Source organism: Sphaerodactylus townsendi, linkage group LG04 (assembly GCF_021028975.2).
Source record: "Sphaerodactylus townsendi isolate TG3544 linkage group LG04, MPM_Stown_v2.3, whole genome shotgun sequence".
In the NCBI taxonomy this organism is placed as follows: domain Eukaryota; kingdom Metazoa; phylum Chordata; class Lepidosauria; order Squamata; family Sphaerodactylidae; genus Sphaerodactylus; species Sphaerodactylus townsendi.
This window is the reverse complement of record NC_059428.1, coordinates 7,289,060-7,308,655: the sequence shown is the minus strand read 5'-3', so window position 1 is coordinate 7,308,655 and position 19,596 is coordinate 7,289,060. Positions and strand designations below refer to the sequence as shown.

Here is a 19,596-nt window from a genome sequence, read left to right as displayed (position 1 = left end):
GGGGGGGGGGGGGGTGGGGGGGGGGGGGGGTGGGGGGGGGGGGGGGTGGGGGGGGGGGGGGGTGGGGGGGGGGGGGGGTGGGGGGGGGGGGGGGTGGGGGGGGGGGGGGGTGGGGGGGGGGGGGGGTGGGGGGGGGGGGGGGTGGGGGGGGGGGGGGGTGGGGGGGGGGGGGGGTGGGGGGGGGGGGGGGTGGGGGGGGGGGGGGGTGGGGGGGGGGGGGGGTGGGGGGGGGGGGGGGTGGGGGGGGGGGGGGGTGGGGGGGGGGGGGGGTGGGGGGGGGGGGGGGTGGGGGGGGGGGGGGGTGGGGGGGGGGGGGGGTGGGGGGGGGGGGGGGTGGGGGGGGGGGGGGGTGGGGGGGGGGGGGGGTGGGGGGGGGGGGGGGTGGGGGGGGGGGGGGGTGGGGGGGGGGGGGGGTGGGGGGGGGGGGGGGTGGGGGGGGGGGGGGGTGGGGGGGGGGGGGGGTGGGGGGGGGGGGGGGTGGGGGGGGGGGGGGGTGGGGGGGGGGGGGGGTGGGGGGGGGGGGGGGTGGGGGGGGGGGGGGGTGGGGGGGGGGGGGGGTGGGGGGGGGGGGGGGTGGGGGGGGGGGGGGGTGGGGGGGGGGGGGGGTGGGGGGGGGGGGGGGTGGGGGGGGGGGGGGGTGGGGGGGGGGGGGGGTGGGGGGGGGGGGGGGTGGGGGGGGGGGGGGGTGGGGGGGGGGGGGGGTGGGGGGGGGGGGGGGTGGGGGGGGGGGGGGGTGGGGGGGGGGGGGGGTGGGGGGGGGGGGGGGTGGGGGGGGGGGGGGGTGGGGGGGGGGGGGGGTGGGGGGGGGGGGGGGTGGGGGGGGGGGGGGGTGGGGGGGGGGGGGGGTGGGGGGGGGGGGGGGTGGGGGGGGGGGGGGGTGGGGGGGGGGGGGGGTGGGGGGGGGGGGGGGTGGGGGGGGGGGGGGGTGGGGGGGGGGGGGGGTGGGGGGGGGGGGGGGTGGGGGGGGGGGGGGGTGGGGGGGGGGGGGGGTGGGGGGGGGGGGGGGTGGGGGGGGGGGGGGGTGGGGGGGGGGGGGGGTGGGGGGGGGGGGGGGTGGGGGGGGGGGGGGGTGGGGGGGGGGGGGGGTGGGGGGGGGGGGGGGTGGGGGGGGGGGGGGGTGGGGGGGGGGGGGGGTGGGGGGGGGGGGGGGTGGGGGGGGGGGGGGGTGGGGGGGGGGGGGGGTGGGGGGGGGGGGGGGTGGGGGGGGGGGGGGGTGGGGGGGGGGGGGGGTGGGGGGGGGGGGGGGTGGGGGGGGGGGGGGGTGGGGGGGGGGGGGGGTGGGGGGGGGGGGGGGTGGGGGGGGGGGGGGGTGGGGGGGGGGGGGGGTGGGGGGGGGGGGGGGTGGGGGGGGGGGGGGGTGGGGGGGGGGGGGGGTGGGGGGGGGGGGGGGTGGGGGGGGGGGGGGGTGGGGGGGGGGGGGGGTGGGGGGGGGGGGGGGTGGGGGGGGGGGGGGGTGGGGGGGGGGGGGGGTGGGGGGGGGGGGGGGTGGGGGGGGGGGGGGGTGGGGGGGGGGGGGGGTGGGGGGGGGGGGGGGTGGGGGGGGGGGGGGGTGGGGGGGGGGGGGGGTGGGGGGGGGGGGGGGTGGGGGGGGGGGGGGGTGGGGGGGGGGGGGGGTGGGGGGGGGGGGGGGTGGGGGGGGGGGGGGGTGGGGGGGGGGGGGGGTGGGGGGGGGGGGGGGTGGGGGGGGGGGGGGGTGGGGGGGGGGGGGGGTGGGGGGGGGGGGGGGTGGGGGGGGGGGGGGGTGGGGGGGGGGGGGGGTGGGGGGGGGGGGGGGTGGGGGGGGGGGGGGGTGGGGGGGGGGGGGGGTGGGGGGGGGGGGGGGTGGGGGGGGGGGGGGGTGGGGGGGGGGGGGGGTGGGGGGGGGGGGGGGTGGGGGGGGGGGGGGGTGGGGGGGGGGGGGGGTGGGGGGGGGGGGGGGTGGGGGGGGGGGGGGGTGGGGGGGGGGGGGGGTGGGGGGGGGGGGGGGTGGGGGGGGGGGGGGGTGGGGGGGGGGGGGGGTGGGGGGGGGGGGGGGTGGGGGGGGGGGGGGGTGGGGGGGGGGGGGGGTGGGGGGGGGGGGGGGTGGGGGGGGGGGGGGGTGGGGGGGGGGGGGGGTGGGGGGGGGGGGGGGTGGGGGGGGGGGGGGGTGGGGGGGGGGGGGGGTGGGGGGGGGGGGGGGTGGGGGGGGGGGGGGGTGGGGGGGGGGGGGGGTGGGGGGGGGGGGGGGTGGGGGGGGGGGGGGGTGGGGGGGGGGGGGGGTGGGGGGGGGGGGGGGTGGGGGGGGGGGGGGGTGGGGGGGGGGGGGGGTGGGGGGGGGGGGGGGTGGGGGGGGGGGGGGGTGGGGGGGGGGGGGGGTGGGGGGGGGGGGGGGTGGGGGGGGGGGGGGGTGGGGGGGGGGGGGGGTGGGGGGGGGGGGGGGTGGGGGGGGGGGGGGGTGGGGGGGGGGGGGGGTGGGGGGGGGGGGGGGTGGGGGGGGGGGGGGGTGGGGGGGGGGGGGGGTGGGGGGGGGGGGGGGTGGGGGGGGGGGGGGGTGGGGGGGGGGGGGGGTGGGGGGGGGGGGGGGTGGGGGGGGGGGGGGGTGGGGGGGGGGGGGGGTGGGGGGGGGGGGGGGTGGGGGGGGGGGGGGGTGGGGGGGGGGGGGGGTGGGGGGGGGGGGGGGTGGGGGGGGGGGGGGGTGGGGGGGGGGGGGGGTGGGGGGGGGGGGGGGTGGGGGGGGGGGGGGGTGGGGGGGGGGGGGGGTGGGGGGGGGGGGGGGTGGGGGGGGGGGGGGGTGGGGGGGGGGGGGGGTGGGGGGGGGGGGGGGTGGGGGGGGGGGGGGGTGGGGGGGGGGGGGGGTGGGGGGGGGGGGGGGTGGGGGGGGGGGGGGGTGGGGGGGGGGGGGGGTGGGGGGGGGGGGGGGTGGGGGGGGGGGGGGGTGGGGGGGGGGGGGGGTGGGGGGGGGGGGGGGTGGGGGGGGGGGGGGGTGGGGGGGGGGGGGGGTGGGGGGGGGGGGGGGTGGGGGGGGGGGGGGGTGGGGGGGGGGGGGGGTGGGGGGGGGGGGGGGTGGGGGGGGGGGGGGGTGGGGGGGGGGGGGGGTGGGGGGGGGGGGGGGTGGGGGGGGGGGGGGGTGGGGGGGGGGGGGGGTGGGGGGGGGGGGGGGTGGGGGGGGGGGGGGGTGGGGGGGGGGGGGGGTGGGGGGGGGGGGGGGTGGGGGGGGGGGGGGGTGGGGGGGGGGGGGGGTGGGGGGGGGGGGGGGTGGGGGGGGGGGGGGGTGGGGGGGGGGGGGGGTGGGGGGGGGGGGGGGTGGGGGGGGGGGGGGGTGGGGGGGGGGGGGGGTGGGGGGGGGGGGGGGTGGGGGGGGGGGGGGGTGGGGGGGGGGGGGGGTGGGGGGGGGGGGGGGTGGGGGGGGGGGGGGGTGGGGGGGGGGGGGGGTGGGGGGGGGGGGGGGTGGGGGGGGGGGGGGGTGGGGGGGGGGGGGGGTGGGGGGGGGGGGGGGTGGGGGGGGGGGGGGGTGGGGGGGGGGGGGGGTGGGGGGGGGGGGGGGTGGGGGGGGGGGGGGGTGGGGGGGGGGGGGGGTGGGGGGGGGGGGGGGTGGGGGGGGGGGGGGGTGGGGGGGGGGGGGGGTGGGGGGGGGGGGGGGTGGGGGGGGGGGGGGGTGGGGGGGGGGGGGGGTGGGGGGGGGGGGGGGTGGGGGGGGGGGGGGGTGGGGGGGGGGGGGGGTGGGGGGGGGGGGGGGTGGGGGGGGGGGGGGGTGGGGGGGGGGGGGGGTGGGGGGGGGGGGGGGTGGGGGGGGGGGGGGGTGGGGGGGGGGGGGGGTGGGGGGGGGGGGGGGTGGGGGGGGGGGGGGGTGGGGGGGGGGGGGGGTGGGGGGGGGGGGGGGTGGGGGGGGGGGGGGGTGGGGGGGGGGGGGGGTGGGGGGGGGGGGGGGTGGGGGGGGGGGGGGGTGGGGGGGGGGGGGGGTGGGGGGGGGGGGGGGTGGGGGGGGGGGGGGGTGGGGGGGGGGGGGGGTGGGGGGGGGGGGGGGTGGGGGGGGGGGGGGGTGGGGGGGGGGGGGGGTGGGGGGGGGGGGGGGTGGGGGGGGGGGGGGGTGGGGGGGGGGGGGGGTGGGGGGGGGGGGGGGTGGGGGGGGGGGGGGGTGGGGGGGGGGGGGGGTGGGGGGGGGGGGGGGTGGGGGGGGGGGGGGGTGGGGGGGGGGGGGGGTGGGGGGGGGGGGGGGTGGGGGGGGGGGGGGGTGGGGGGGGGGGGGGGTGGGGGGGGGGGGGGGTGGGGGGGGGGGGGGGTGGGGGGGGGGGGGGGTGGGGGGGGGGGGGGGTGGGGGGGGGGGGGGGTGGGGGGGGGGGGGGGTGGGGGGGGGGGGGGGTGGGGGGGGGGGGGGGTGGGGGGGGGGGGGGGTGGGGGGGGGGGGGGGTGGGGGGGGGGGGGGGTGGGGGGGGGGGGGGGTGGGGGGGGGGGGGGGTGGGGGGGGGGGGGGGTGGGGGGGGGGGGGGGTGGGGGGGGGGGGGGGTGGGGGGGGGGGGGGGTGGGGGGGGGGGGGGGTGGGGGGGGGGGGGGGTGGGGGGGGGGGGGGGTGGGGGGGGGGGGGGGTGGGGGGGGGGGGGGGTGGGGGGGGGGGGGGGTGGGGGGGGGGGGGGGTGGGGGGGGGGGGGGGTGGGGGGGGGGGGGGGTGGGGGGGGGGGGGGGTGGGGGGGGGGGGGGGTGGGGGGGGGGGGGGGTGGGGGGGGGGGGGGGTGGGGGGGGGGGGGGGTGGGGGGGGGGGGGGGTGGGGGGGGGGGGGGGTGGGGGGGGGGGGGGGTGGGGGGGGGGGGGGGTGGGGGGGGGGGGGGGTGGGGGGGGGGGGGGGTGGGGGGGGGGGGGGGTGGGGGGGGGGGGGGGTGGGGGGGGGGGGGGGTGGGGGGGGGGGGGGGTGGGGGGGGGGGGGGGTGGGGGGGGGGGGGGGTGGGGGGGGGGGGGGGTGGGGGGGGGGGGGGGTGGGGGGGGGGGGGGGTGGGGGGGGGGGGGGGTGGGGGGGGGGGGGGGTGGGGGGGGGGGGGGGTGGGGGGGGGGGGGGGTGGGGGGGGGGGGGGGTGGGGGGGGGGGGGGGTGGGGGGGGGGGGGGGTGGGGGGGGGGGGGGGTGGGGGGGGGGGGGGGTGGGGGGGGGGGGGGGTGGGGGGGGGGGGGGGTGGGGGGGGGGGGGGGTGGGGGGGGGGGGGGGTGGGGGGGGGGGGGGGTGGGGGGGGGGGGGGGTGGGGGGGGGGGGGGGTGGGGGGGGGGGGGGGTGGGGGGGGGGGGGGGTGGGGGGGGGGGGGGGTGGGGGGGGGGGGGGGTGGGGGGGGGGGGGGGTGGGGGGGGGGGGGGGTGGGGGGGGGGGGGGGTGGGGGGGGGGGGGGGTGGGGGGGGGGGGGGGTGGGGGGGGGGGGGGGTGGGGGGGGGGGGGGGTGGGGGGGGGGGGGGGTGGGGGGGGGGGGGGGTGGGGGGGGGGGGGGGTGGGGGGGGGGGGGGGTGGGGGGGGGGGGGGGTGGGGGGGGGGGGGGGTGGGGGGGGGGGGGGGTGGGGGGGGGGGGGGGTGGGGGGGGGGGGGGGTGGGGGGGGGGGGGGGTGGGGGGGGGGGGGGGTGGGGGGGGGGGGGGGTGGGGGGGGGGGGGGGTGGGGGGGGGGGGGGGTGGGGGGGGGGGGGGGTGGGGGGGGGGGGGGGTGGGGGGGGGGGGGGGTGGGGGGGGGGGGGGGTGGGGGGGGGGGGGGGTGGGGGGGGGGGGGGGTGGGGGGGGGGGGGGGTGGGGGGGGGGGGGGGTGGGGGGGGGGGGGGGTGGGGGGGGGGGGGGGTGGGGGGGGGGGGGGGTGGGGGGGGGGGGGGGTGGGGGGGGGGGGGGGTGGGGGGGGGGGGGGGTGGGGGGGGGGGGGGGTGGGGGGGGGGGGGGGTGGGGGGGGGGGGGGGTGGGGGGGGGGGGGGGTGGGGGGGGGGGGGGGTGGGGGGGGGGGGGGGTGGGGGGGGGGGGGGGTGGGGGGGGGGGGGGGTGGGGGGGGGGGGGGGTGGGGGGGGGGGGGGGTGGGGGGGGGGGGGGGTGGGGGGGGGGGGGGGTGGGGGGGGGGGGGGGTGGGGGGGGGGGGGGGTGGGGGGGGGGGGGGGTGGGGGGGGGGGGGGGTGGGGGGGGGGGGGGGTGGGGGGGGGGGGGGGTGGGGGGGGGGGGGGGTGGGGGGGGGGGGGGGTGGGGGGGGGGGGGGGTGGGGGGGGGGGGGGGTGGGGGGGGGGGGGGGTGGGGGGGGGGGGGGGTGGGGGGGGGGGGGGGTGGGGGGGGGGGGGGGTGGGGGGGGGGGGGGGTGGGGGGGGGGGGGGGTGGGGGGGGGGGGGGGTGGGGGGGGGGGGGGGTGGGGGGGGGGGGGGGTGGGGGGGGGGGGGGGTGGGGGGGGGGGGGGGTGGGGGGGGGGGGGGGTGGGGGGGGGGGGGGGTGGGGGGGGGGGGGGGTGGGGGGGGGGGGGGGTGGGGGGGGGGGGGGGTGGGGGGGGGGGGGGGTGGGGGGGGGGGGGGGTGGGGGGGGGGGGGGGTGGGGGGGGGGGGGGGTGGGGGGGGGGGGGGGTGGGGGGGGGGGGGGGTGGGGGGGGGGGGGGGTGGGGGGGGGGGGGGGTGGGGGGGGGGGGGGGTGGGGGGGGGGGGGGGTGGGGGGGGGGGGGGGTGGGGGGGGGGGGGGGTGGGGGGGGGGGGGGGTGGGGGGGGGGGGGGGTGGGGGGGGGGGGGGGTGGGGGGGGGGGGGGGTGGGGGGGGGGGGGGGTGGGGGGGGGGGGGGGTGGGGGGGGGGGGGGGTGGGGGGGGGGGGGGGTGGGGGGGGGGGGGGGTGGGGGGGGGGGGGGGTGGGGGGGGGGGGGGGTGGGGGGGGGGGGGGGTGGGGGGGGGGGGGGGTGGGGGGGGGGGGGGGTGGGGGGGGGGGGGGGTGGGGGGGGGGGGGGGTGGGGGGGGGGGGGGGTGGGGGGGGGGGGGGGTGGGGGGGGGGGACTATAATTGTTTACGTTTTCACTACCAGCCAGCCGGTGTGCTGCGCAATTTCCTGGGTTAATTAATTGCCTTCTGAATCTGACATATGTCGATTTTGTCGATTTGAAGCCATTTTAAGTGCTGTGGTTATTATTATTATTATTACTATTATTTAGATTTAATACCCCGCCCCTCTTTTTGGACTCAAGGTGGCGTAGTACAACACTTATAAAACAATAAAAGGTTTAAAATCCAAAAGGTGCGCAGTTGAACACTTTGGCCCCTTCCGCACATGCAGAGTAATGCCCTTTCAATCCACTTTCACAACTGTTCGCAAGTGGTTTTTGCTCTTCCGCACAGTAAAATCCAGCTGCAAAGTGCATTGAAAGTGGATTGAAAGTGCATTATTCTGCATGTGCGGAAGGGGCCAGAGAGAAGAGCTCACCAGCTTCAGTGAAATAGTAGCATTCTGGGGAGGAGCCGGGGTCCAGGCAGTAGAAGTGGCCCTTGAGGAAGACCAGAAGCCGCAGGACGAAGGAGGCCAGGTACATGCTGAGGATGACGATGTCCAGGAAGTTCCACCAGTCCAGCAGGTAACTACGCATGCCCTCGATCCAGACCTCTTTGCACTCGAACCAGAAGAAGCCTGGAGGGGGCGAAGAGGGAGCCGTGAGCGGAGAGCATCCAACGACCACAGACCGATCTGTGTCCCCTGGGACTGCCGGGCCACGGGGCGCTCCAGGGACGCCTCTTTGCTCCGCTCAAATTTATTCCACCAACCTGTCCGGTTCTCTCCCACCCTTTCCCTGAGGAGCTCACGGAGGTATACGAAGTCCCACAATGGAGCAGGAATCTGATGCCAGGTGTCCCAGCTTGTGATCTGTCAATCTGACTGCTAGGCAACACCACCTCCGGCTTCTCTTCCTCAGAGAGCCAGCTGTGGCGTAGTGGTTAACAGCAGGTGCACTCTGATCTGGAGAACCGGGTTTGATTCCCCGCTCTGCCGCTTGAGCTGTGGAGGCTTATCTGGTGAACTAGATTAGCTTGTGCATTTCAACACAGCTGGGTGACCTTGGGCTAGTCACAGTTCTTCAGAGCTCTCTCAGCCCCACCCACCTCACAGGGCATTTGTTTGGGGGGGGGAAGGAAAAGGAGATTGTCAGCCCCTTTGAGTCTCCTTACAGGAGAGAAAGGGGGGGGGATACAAACCCAACTCTTCTTCGTCTTCTCTCCACTCCTGCTGTCACTCTGTGGCCCACAACCTTCCTTTTCTCCATTCTGCATACCGCCTTCTCCTCTTCCTGCAATTTCCTTCGTTTCACAGAGTTCCCAGCTTCACCAGGTCTCCATTTTTAGCCCCTCTCTCTCTGCCACACTGTCGTCCATTCCCACCAGCTCCGAAGCCTACCTTCCCCATCTAAAATAGACCGTGAGCCCCAGTCTAAGGCAGAGACAGGACTGCTCCAGCATTATTGACAGCACCGAACACTGCTGACAAAACCCAAACACCTCTGCCCGGGTCATCCAGACCAGCGGCTTCCAAACTTTCCCCACTCAAGTACCCCTTGGCAACCCATCTCCCTGTCACTTGTTAGAATATTTGGCATCTAAGAACATAAGAAGGAGGAGGAGGAGGAGGAGGAGGAGGAGGAGGAGGAGAAGGAGAAGGAGAAGGAGAAGGAGAAGGAGAAGGAGAAGAAGAAAGAGGAGGAGTTTGGATTTATATCCCCCCTTTCTCTCCTGCAGGAGACTCAAAGGGGCTCACAATCTCCTTGCCCTTCCCCCCTCACAACAAACACCCTGTGAGGTGGGTGGGACTGAGAGAGCTCCGAGAAGCTGTGACTCGCCCAAGGTCACCCAGCTGGCGTGTGTGGGAGTGTACAGGCTAATCTGAATTCCCCAGATAAGCCTCCACATAAGAACATAAGAACAAGCCAGCTGGATCAGACCAGAGTCCATCTAGTCCAGCTCTCTGCTACTCGCAGTGGCCCACCAGGTGCCTTTGGGAGCTCCCGTGCAGGAGGTGAAAGCAAGGGCCTTCTGCGGCTGTTGCTCCCGAGCACCTGGACTGTTAAGGCATTTGCAATCTCAGATCAAAGAATCTCAGAATCTCTTGTGAATCTCAGAATCTCTTGTGAATCTTAGAATCTCTTGTGATTCTTCCTATGAGTTCTTTCAGGAGTAAGATAGCTGCATCATTTGGTTTGTTTCAAAGCACTCCTAACAGATGGCCATCCAGCCTCTCTTTAAAAACCTCCCAAGAAGGAGACTCCACCACTCTCCGAGGCAGGGAATCCCACTGTCGAACAGCCCTTTAACGTCAGGAAGTTTTTCCTGATGTCTAGGAGGAATCTCTTTTCCTTCCCCTTGAACCCATGACTCCTGGTCTAGTGTCTGAGGCAGCAGAAAACAAGCTTGCTGCCTCACCAACATGGCGTTCCTTTAACTATCTAAAAATGGCTATCATGTCACCTCTCAGCCTTCTCTTCACCAAACTAAACACCCCCGGCTCCCTGCCCCCATCCTCCCCCTTCCCTCACCCATGCAGTTCCCCCCTCCCCCGACTCACCTGCCACCCAGACCATGTGCAGGGAGGTCTCCCACATGCTTTGGTTCCTCCCCTTGAACATCTCGTGATGGTGCTCCAGGACCAAGGACTCCACCAGCAGGAAGACCAGGAACCAGAGGTAGGAGGCCGAGTGCAAGAGGAACTTGATCACGGGGATCTTTACCATTTTGCCAACCTACCGGGACAGGAAGCAATCCAGTCAGAGGTGGGATCCAGCAGGTTCTCACAGGTTCCCGAGAGTAGGTTACTAATTATTTGTGTGTGCCGAGAGGGGTTACTCATGGGTGATTTTGCCACGTGATTTTTGCCTTAGTTACGCCCCTCCTCATTGCAGTAGCACGCAGAACTGGAAGCAGTCTAGCAGGAGGTGCACCGGTGTGTGTGGCAGCCTGTGCCTGCGTGCATTCGTTTCCTGCCCAAGGACTGGCGCAGCGGCTGCGTCCTTGCCACAGCCCCGCCCAGGAATGCCCCGCCCCTGGAATGACCGGCCACGCCCCTGTCGTGCCACGCCCAGCCCCATTGGCACTTCGCCACAGTTTGAATCCCACCACCACGGGAACCTGTGACTAAAATGTTTGGATCCCACCACTGAATCCAGTCATGGATACAGAAAACAGGTGACTGATGGGATTGGACAGCACTTCCCACGGGCCAAATTAGTACACACAAGCCCCGACCTCTCCCTGTTGGGAAGGACACATCTCGAAACATTGGCGGGGGGGGGGGGGGGTTTCTGCCATAGACTGTCCACATTCCCTTTGGAGATCACCTGTAGCTTAGCTCCAGCTTGGACAAAGTGTGTCTGAGTGGGAACTGCTCACCTTGGACTTGGGCGCGACCCAGTAGACCAGGCACAACAGCGGCATTGTGACGAAGATGGAGCAGGAGATGAAGACCTTCCAGACGCTGTTGCTGCCCCGCCAGCTCTGGAGGCTCCCGCACCAGATGGAGGACAGAACTTGCTGGCAGATCGGGTGCGCAACGAACTGGTCGGGGGAGGAGAGAGCAGCACGATTAGGGTTCTCAAGACGACAACATAGAAGAAGGAGAAGGAGAAGGAGAAGGAGAAGGAGAAGGAGAAGAATGAGAAGAAGGAGGAGAAGAAGGAGGAGAAGGAGAAGAAGGAGAAGAAGGAGAAGAAAGAGAAGGAGAAGGAGAAGGAGAAGAATGAGAAGAATGAGAAGAAGGAGGAGAAGGAGGAGGAGGAGAAGAAGAAGGAGGAGGAGGAGGAGGAGGAGGAGAAGGAGAAGGAGAGTTTGGATTTATATCCCCCCTTTCTCTGCTGAAGGAGACTCAAAGGGGCTTACAATCTCCTTTCCCCTCCCCCCTCACAACAAACACCCTGTGATGTAGGTGGGGCTGGGAGAGCTCCGAGAAGCTGTGACTAGCCCAAGGTCACCCAGCTGGCATGTGTGGGAGTGCCCAGGCTAATCTGAATTCCCCAGATAAGCCTCCACAGCTCAGGCGGCAGAGCGGGGAATCAAACCCGGTTCCTGCAGATTAGATACACGAGCTCTTAACCTCCTACGCCACTGCTGTTCCCAAAGGCCTGTCCCAAAGTCCCCCCAGCTGCCTGCGTGGAAATTGTCTAATAAAATGCACGTCATTCCGCATACTTGACAATCCTGCACCTGGCCACGTTGCTGCATGCGGGGAAACACCTGCGTGCGGAGTGCTCTCGCACGCTGGTTAATGCAGCCCAGAATCACATTGGCCTTCTTGGCTGCCGCATCACACTTTCTTGGCTGCCACCCATAAAGCTACCCGATTGCCCTGGCTACATACCCTCTTGCCAGCTCACCCGTTTCTGGTTGTAATTGACGGCCAGCCGGAGCCTGGCTAGATTGGGGATCCCCTCCTCGAAGGCCTGCTCATCCAGATCTTCATCTTCCCCGGTCGCGTCATCGTCCCCCAGGTCGTTCAGCACGGCGGTCACTTCGCTTTGGTTGCGGCACATCCCCAGCAGCTCGAAGGCAAACTCCTGGCTCAGCTGCTCCAGAGCCAGGTACTCCGGCTGGGAGGGGGGAGGAGGGGAAGCCCATGGAGGAAAGCAGCAGCAGAAGAAGAGTTTGGATTTATACCCCCCCCCCCTTTCTCTCCTGTAAGGAGACTCAAATGGGCTTACAATCACCTTTCCCTTCTCCCACCTCATAACAAACACCCTGTGAGGTGGGTGGGGCTGAGAGGGCTCCGTAGAGCTGTTGATAGCGGAGTCAGAAGTGATTTTTACTCCATTTCTGATCTTGCTTTTAAATAAAGATGGAACTATGTTTTATTTCTGTGTATAAGGCTCATTCCGCACATGCAGAATAATGCACTTTCAAACTGCTTTCAGTGCTCTTTGAAGCTGTGCGGAATGGCAAAATCCACTTGCAAACAGTTGTGAAAGTGGTTTGAAAACTCATTATTTTGCATGTGCGGAAGGGGCCTAGGTAGGAACACACTGTATTAGGTAGAAAGTAGGAATTATAGCTATCTTTTGTGTTTGCGTCTGCACGGAACCTCCTTTGTTCAAGGCAGGAATCCACCCCTGCTCCACCTGGGCAGGTCCCTTTTGTTTGCAAAAACCCTGAATGGACGTTGACAAAAGGGACCCCGGAAGAAGCGCCTCCATCTGCCTAATCCCACCAGCAGGCAGATAAGGGTGCCGTCGTCGTTAGGTTTCGATTCCTGACCCCAAGCACCCAAAGGACACTTTTGTGTTCTTCCCGCCAGTGCCTACGTCATCGCCTCGCCCTGCCTCTGCCCCGAAATTCAAGAAGGGACTGCCCACTGGACTCTAATTGGTTCCTATGTACTTGTAGATGTATGGTTGGTTGTTATGTTTTTGTGAATGAATGGTTGTAGGCTGTCCGGTATTCCCCGGGACTCCCAGGTGGGAGAAAGCGTATATAAGTTATTGTAAAGCTGCTAGGCAGCTGCAGTTGCCATGGTGTGGAGGTGCTGACACGTAGGTCAGCATCTCAATAAACTCATTTTTATTTCTTAATATTCTCGCTGTGTTGGGTCCTGTTTCTGTTCCTCTGCGCTGCCGAGAGCTGGCAATTCTGGGGGAATAAAGTTACCCAGGCAGCGGGGTAACACTGTGACTAGCCCAAGGGCACCCAGCCGGCGTGTGTTGAGGTGCACAAGCTAACCTGGTTCCCCAGATAAGCCTCCACAGCTCAAGCGGCGGAGCGGGGAGTCAAACCCTGTTCTCCAGATTAGAGTGCACCTGCTTTTAACCGCCGCACCACGCTGGGATGAGAGGCAGGCATGAGAGGAGGATGGGGACCCCAGCCCCAGCTCAGCCCCTCGCTTAGGTGCTGGTAGGGCCCCATTCAAATGTCCCTTAATGGCACTCCGCAGCAGTGTGTGGAATATGCTCTGGCAGGCCCGTGTGACTCTGGCTGCACCCACAGAGGCCTTCCAACCTGGAAAGACACCTGCAGTCAGCTGCGGTTGCCAACCTACAGGTGGGGCCTGAAGATGCTCCAGAATTACAGCTGATCTCCAGAATATAAAGCTTTATTCCCCTGAAGGAAGAAACGGCTGCTCCAGAGGGCGGCCTCTGCGGCTCTCTATCCTGCTGAGGAGCCTTCCCTTCCAAAGCTCCACACACCCCAAAGCTCCCGAAATTTCTCAGCCCAGAGCTGACGACCCTACACAGCAGACCAATCATCTGAAAAAGACGTGCTTAATTCTGAGCCACTGAGTCCCGAGGCTTAATCTTCACGGCATCGACCACAGGAGACTCAGGGAATCACAGTGTAACCCCCATGCTCAGAATGGGTTGACCCAGTAAGGGGTGGAGACTCAAAGCAGGAGAAGGCTGCAGAGCTCATGTAGTTCGGAGGAGACGAGGCTACCAGACTCGGACCTTGGTTTGTATCAGCCCTGAACACCTTGTTAAGGTAACTGCAATGTTGTTGGGAACTACTGGGAAGGGAGTTGTTTATTTTTGCTATGTTGTAAATGTTGGAGTTTATTTGGGTGCTGTGTGGTTTCCGGGCTGTATGGCCGTGTTCTAGCAGCATTCTCTCCTGACGTTTCGCCTGCATCTGTGGCTGGCATCTTCAGCACCCAAGTGATTCCGGCTGTGAAAGCCTTCGACAATACGTTGGAGTTTATTGTTTCAGGGTTTTTGAGTGTTTGTAATGGGTGAGAGTTCTCCTGGAAACCTTCATCATGTTGAAGCCTGTTCATTAAGCCCTTGGAGTCTTCAGGAGCCAACCCACTTGCAAAGAAGAATTGGACTTGGCAATATCAGAAGACTGCAACTAGAAGGACTTGAAAATGCAACCTGAACAGGACCTTGAAGTGTGATGTTCAATGTTGATGTTATATGTTAAGTAAAGTAAACCATTTTGTTTTTGAAATTTGTTGTTGCAAACTCATTCCAAGTTCTGCCCCACAGAACCCACAGGTAGAGGTTACACCAGCACCAGGCTGGGAAGCATAGAAGTGCTGGGGAAAAGCACGGAAAAGCAGAAAGTGGCCGTGGGCAGAGGTGGGATCCAGCAGGTTCTCACCAGTTCCCGAGAGTGGGTTACTAATTATTTGTGTGTGCCGAGAGGGGGTGACTAATTGGGTCTGCTTTTCCGTTAGAAATTCCATTAGGTCCAAAAATCATAAAGTCCTGTCGTTTCCTATGTGGCTGGTTAGCGAAGGTAGAAAACAGGATCATTCTCCCTGTTGGGCTGTTTTAAAAACATGTTTTAGAAATATGGTCAAGTTCCTTGTTTCAGGAAAGTCTCCTTCTTTTGATTTCTAGAAACAAAATTAAGTATTTGAAAGTATTACGTATTTGACAGGCAGTCAATTAGAGGAGAAGTCGTTGTTTCTGTTGACAGCAGACGATAGGACTTGCTAGAATGAGTTTGAATTATGGACAGAAAGAGACCAGCTGGAAATTAGGAACTTTTTTTGTACAGTAAGAGTTTTTTGCAGTAACAGAGAAATTATTAATGCCCCGCCCCTGGAATGCCCGGCCACGCCCCCATCTTGCCCCGCCCAGCCCCATTGGCTCTACACCACTGTTTGAATCCCACCACCATGGGAACCTGTTACTAAAATTTTTGGATTCCACCACCGGAAGGGGGCACACATGGGAGGCTGGGGGTGGGTAGAAGAGGGGATACGGGCCCTGGGAACTCTCTTCCCAGGGACCCCCAAAACCTGGGGGAAAGCTTCCAAGGGTCTGGCATAAGAGGGGCCATGCCACTGGCATAAGAGGGGCCATGCCAAGAGACAAACCTTGAATTCAGGCTCCTTCTTGGAGAGGCGCTTGAGCTCGCGGCTGAGCTTAAAGGCGGTGAGCATGGCGTCCTCGCTGGCGATGGAGAGATGTGCCCGGCTGGCGATCCCCTTGTACGTGTTGATGCGAGAGAGCGAGAACTTCAAGAGGTCGTATTTGCGGCCGTTGGAGCACTCCAGGCAGCCGCAGGAGACCTTGTGCGGGCGTGGGATGGCGTGGCCCTTCTTCATCAGCATGTCCACGATCTCGTAGAGGTCCTTCTCGCAGGCCAAGGTGAGGGGCGTCACGCCCGGGGCGAAGCGCGAGTTGTCGATGGAGTTGTCGAAGAAGGCCATCGAGAAGGACTTGATGTCCATCTTGAGGCTCTTCTCCTGGTCCAGCCGGTCCAGCAGCAGCTTGACGACATGCGGCTGGTTGGTGTCCACGGCGACCAGCAAGGCCTCGTGGACCTGGCGGAAGTCGAACTTGACGAAGCGCAGCAGAGTCCGGGTGGTCTCCTCGCTGCCCGTGCGGATGGCCAGGTTGAGGGCCTCTCGCCAGGCCCGGTCCTCCGCATCGTCCAGCTGCCTCAGGATCCCATCACTCACTTGAAGCAGCTGCTGGACCCTCACGAGGTGGCCATCTTGGATGGCGGCCAGGAGGCCTTCGGGGAATTTTAATTTCTTGTTCACTATTTCTTTCCAGTTGGGCGGCTACGAGGAAGCAGGTGGAGTGAAGACAATTATTTGTATTGTGGTAGACTAGAGTGTTGTTGTTGATGATGATGATGACTTTGGCCCAGGCCAGCCCAACCCCTCCAGGTTTTGGAAGCTAATGAAAGCCTGCCTTAGTTAGTGGGAGAAGAAGAGGAGTTTGGATTTTTATCTCCCCCTAGTCTCTGAGGGACTGGAGCACCTTCCCTATGAGGAGAGGCTGCAGCGTTTGGGACTCTTTAGTTTGGAGAGGAGACGGCTGAGGGGGGATAGGATTGAAGTCTATAAAATGATGCATGGGGTAGAAAATGTGGACAGAGAGAAATTTTTCTCTCTTTCTCACAATTCTAGAACCAGGGGGCATCCATTGAAAATGCTGGGGGGAAGAATTAGGACTGATAAAAGGAAACACTTCTTCACGCAACGTGTGATCGGTGTTTGGAATATGCTGCCACAGGAGGTGGTGATGGCCACTAACCTGGATAGCTTTAAAAGGGGCTTGGACAGATTTATGGAGGAGAAGTCGATCTCTGGCTACCAATCTTGATCCTCTTTGATCTGAGATTGCAAATGCCTTAGCAGACCAGGTGATCGGGAGCAACAGCCGCAGAAGGCCATTGCTTTCACCTCCTGCCTGTGAGCTCCCAAAGGTACCTGGTGGGCCACTGCGAGTAGCAGAGTGCTGGACTAGATGGACTCTGGTCTGATCCAGCTGGCTTGTTCTTATGTTCTTATGTTCTCCTGTAAGGAGACTCAAAGGGGCTTACAATCTCCTTTCCCTTCCCCCCCCCCCCCACATCAAACACCCTGTGAAGTGGGTGGGGCTGAGAGACTTTGGAGAGAACTGTGACAAGCCCAAGGTCACCCAGCTGGCATGTGTTGGAGTGCACAAGCTAATCTAGTTCCCCAGATAAGCCTCTGCAGCTCAAGTGGCAAAGCGGGGAATCAAACCCGGTTCCCCAGATTAGAGTGCACCTGCTCTTAATCACTACACCACTGTTGGTAGGTGGGTCTGGGAGAGGTCTAAGACAGTGGTTGTTGTTGTTGTTGTTGTTTGTTTGTTTGTTTGTTTATTTAATATACTGCCCTATCCCCGGGGGGCTCAGGGCGGTGCACAACATAAAACATCATATATAAAATCATTATAATATTGGTAATATAAATACAGTGAAAAACAACAGGTACTCAACCTTCCTAATGCTGCGACCCTTTAACACAGTTCCTCATGTTGTGGTGACCCCCAACCCTAACATTTATCCATTTTACAGATGGAGAACACTGATGCAGAGAGTCTTAGGTGACCTCTGGGAAAGGGTCGTTCGACCCCCAAAGGGGTCCCGACCCACAGGTTGAGAACCGCTGGTCTAAGAGAACTGTGACTGGCCCAAGGTCACCCAGCAGGAACGGAGGAGTGCGGAAACACATCTGGTTCACCAGATAAGCCTCTGCCACTCAGATGGAGGAGTGGAGGATCAAACCCGGTTCTTTAGATTAGAATCCAGATTAGAATAATGCAGAGACAGGCAATGGCAAACCACCTCTGTTCATGTCTTGCCCTGAAAACCGCACAGGGTTGCCACACAGCTGTGACCTGATAGCTCTTTTGACCACCATCAACCCCTCTAGCAGTGTATTTTCATGATAGGCCACGGAGTATTGATGACCGGGCATCCCACTTATTCCGAAGGCCTCAGCTACCGCATCTGGCACTAGCAGCCCTGCAAGGTGAACACCCACCCCCCTGTTGGGAAGAGCCTCCTCATTTTCAGGGACAGTCTTGCCCTCATAGAATCATAGAGCTGGAAGAGACCATGAGGACCATCAAGTCCAACCCCCTGCCATGCAGGAACATGGCTACCAATCTTGATCCTCCTTGATCTGAGATTGCAAATGCCTTAGCAGACCAGGTGCTCGGGAGCAGCAGCAGCAGCAGCAGAAGGCCGTTGCTTTCACATCCTGCAGGTGAGCTCCCAAAGGCACCTGGTGGGCCACTGCGAGTAGCAGAGAGCTGGACTAGATGGACTCTGGTCTGATCCAGCTGGCTCATTCTTATGTTCTTATGTTAACACACCTTCCTGTGTCTTAGGCCCACTGGACTGAGTCTCATTTCCCCTCCAGTCGGTTTGCCAGCCTCCCAGAATTACCGTGGCACTAACGCCAGGCGAGGCACGCAAGATCATTTAAATGCAAAGCCCCTGGGACGCGTGATGTGTTGTTGTGGCATCAGGTGGCATCCAGGTTTCAAGATGCACCAAAGACTCTCGGGACAGAGCCGTAAAAAGCGGCCCCTTTTGCTCCCCAGCCTCTCAAAACTCAGGAAGTTTGTTATGTTCTGGTCTTGGCATTCATTCTGTCGAACAGATATGATATAACTGTGCTAGGATTCTGACAATCGCAGGTGGATTTTGGCTCTGCCCTGAAGTTTAGAGGATGTTGACAGTCAACACAGCACAATTGCTTGCTTTTCTATCCAAAAAAACAGACAAAAATATCCTGCTTCCCCTGAGATTGCCAGAAAGTCTTCTCAGGAAACCCCCTCCACACCTGCCTCCCCATTTTCCACATTCACCAGTTTTCAGGTATTAGAAGAGAAGAAGAAGAGTTTGGATTTATATCCCCCCTTTCTCTCCTGTAAGGAGACTCAAAGGGGCTGACAATCTCCTTGCCCTTCCCCCCCTCCCAACAAACACCCTGTGAGGTAGGTGGGGCTGAGAGAGCTCCGAGAAGCTGTGACTAGCCCAAGGTCACCCAGCTGGCGTGTGTGGGAGTGCGCAGGCTAATCTGAATTCCCCAGATAAGCCTCCACAGCTCAGGCAGCAGAGCTGGGAATCAAACCCCGTAGGTGCCATCTATTATTGATTCCCCGCTCTGCCACTTGAGCTGTGGAAGCTTATCTGGTGAACCTGATTAGCTTGTGCACTCCAACACACACCAGCTGGGTGACCTTGGGCTAGTCACGGTTCTTTGGAGCTCTCTCAGCCCCACCCACCTCACAGGGTGTTTGTTGTGGGGGGGGGGAAGGGCAAGGAGATTGTAAGTCCCTTTGAGTCTCCTACAGGAGAGAAAGGGGGATATAAATCCAACTCTCCTCCTCCTCCTCCTCCTCCTCCTCCTCCTCCTCCTCCTCCTCCTCCTCCTCCTCCTCCTCTAGTGCTGGGAAGAGTGGGTCCCTCTTGGGCACCTCTCTTGCCTCCCCCAGGAGAGAGGAGGTAGCAGCCAGGACTCCTCATTAGCAGCCCTGTAATTAAGTCCCCCGCTGGGCTGAGTCTTGGTTTGCGCCTTCGCTTTGCCGCTGGGCGTGATTGAATTTGCTCCCCCCCCCCCCCCGTCCCTGGAGGGCCAAAGGGAATCCAAGCCAGCCACCTGGGGCAGGTGTTTGTTCAAGAGAGGTGGCCCTCTGCCAAAGCCTGGCTCCAGACCAGAGCACCCACAGGACTCCTCCGGCGGGATCCTGCAGAGCCGACTGGCGATGCCCCAGTTACTGGGCTTTCTAGCGCAGGTGGTGGCTGGTGACTTGCACCTCCGGTGACTTGCACCTTGGGGGGGGGGGTCTCCTGTCCTGGAAGAGAGCACAGCCCTGCCCCCTTAGGAGAGCTAGCCCCCACATCAAAGTCGACATGGGGGGGAGGGAGAGGAAGAGGCAAGTCTCAAACTGGAGACGGGTGTCCCAAGATCCGTTATAGGCAAGACCAGCGGTTCTCAACCTGTGGGTCGGGACCCCTTTGGGGGTCGAACGGCCCTTTCCCAGGGGTCGGCTAAGACTCTCTGCATCAGTGTTCTCCATCTGTAAAATGGATACATGTCAGGGTTGGGGGTCACCACAACAGGAGGAACTGCATTAAAGGGTCGCGGCATTAGGAAGGTTGAGAACCACTGATGTAGGACAAAGTGCAAGAGGGAAACGCCCCAGAAGTGGATCAGGAAGCTGGAGAGCCAGCATAGGGCTCAGAGTAGGGGGGGAGGGGGCTTGCAAGAGGGGAGGAACTGGGCATGGAGCCGAGGAAGCAAGGAACAGTACCCCCCCCCCCCCATGCACACACAAAAATCTCCAGCAGATACAAAGCAAGCCCCTTCTCGGGAGCAAATCCGCAGACTGCTGGTAGCTGCTATTCCAGCACCGACTCCTACGGGACAGTTCCTTCTTCAGGACCCATCCCATTTTGGGGAGAGGTCGGCCCCTCACATGCAGGGGGTCAG

The 19,596-nt window shown here is 67.2% G+C and overlaps 1 protein-coding gene across 1 annotated transcript in view; it reads right to left on the bottom strand.

Annotated features, from left to right (window-relative positions):
* Nucleotides 1–19,596, bottom strand: part of LOC125431215 (short transient receptor potential channel 2-like) — a 39,169-nt gene that overhangs the window by 18,750 nt on the left and 823 nt on the right. Inside the window, exons 2-6 of the mRNA XM_048493975.1 lie at nt 14,707–15,399; nt 11,273–11,485; nt 10,293–10,457; nt 9,472–9,646; nt 7,348–7,548 (exon numbers count right to left, since the gene is read on the bottom strand). Coding sequence (XP_048349932.1) covers nt 7,348–7,548; nt 9,472–9,646; nt 10,293–10,457; nt 11,273–11,485; nt 14,707–15,399 — 1,447 coding nt within the window. The remainder of the gene's footprint in view (nt 1–7,347; nt 7,549–9,471; nt 9,647–10,292; nt 10,458–11,272; nt 11,486–14,706; nt 15,400–19,596) is intronic.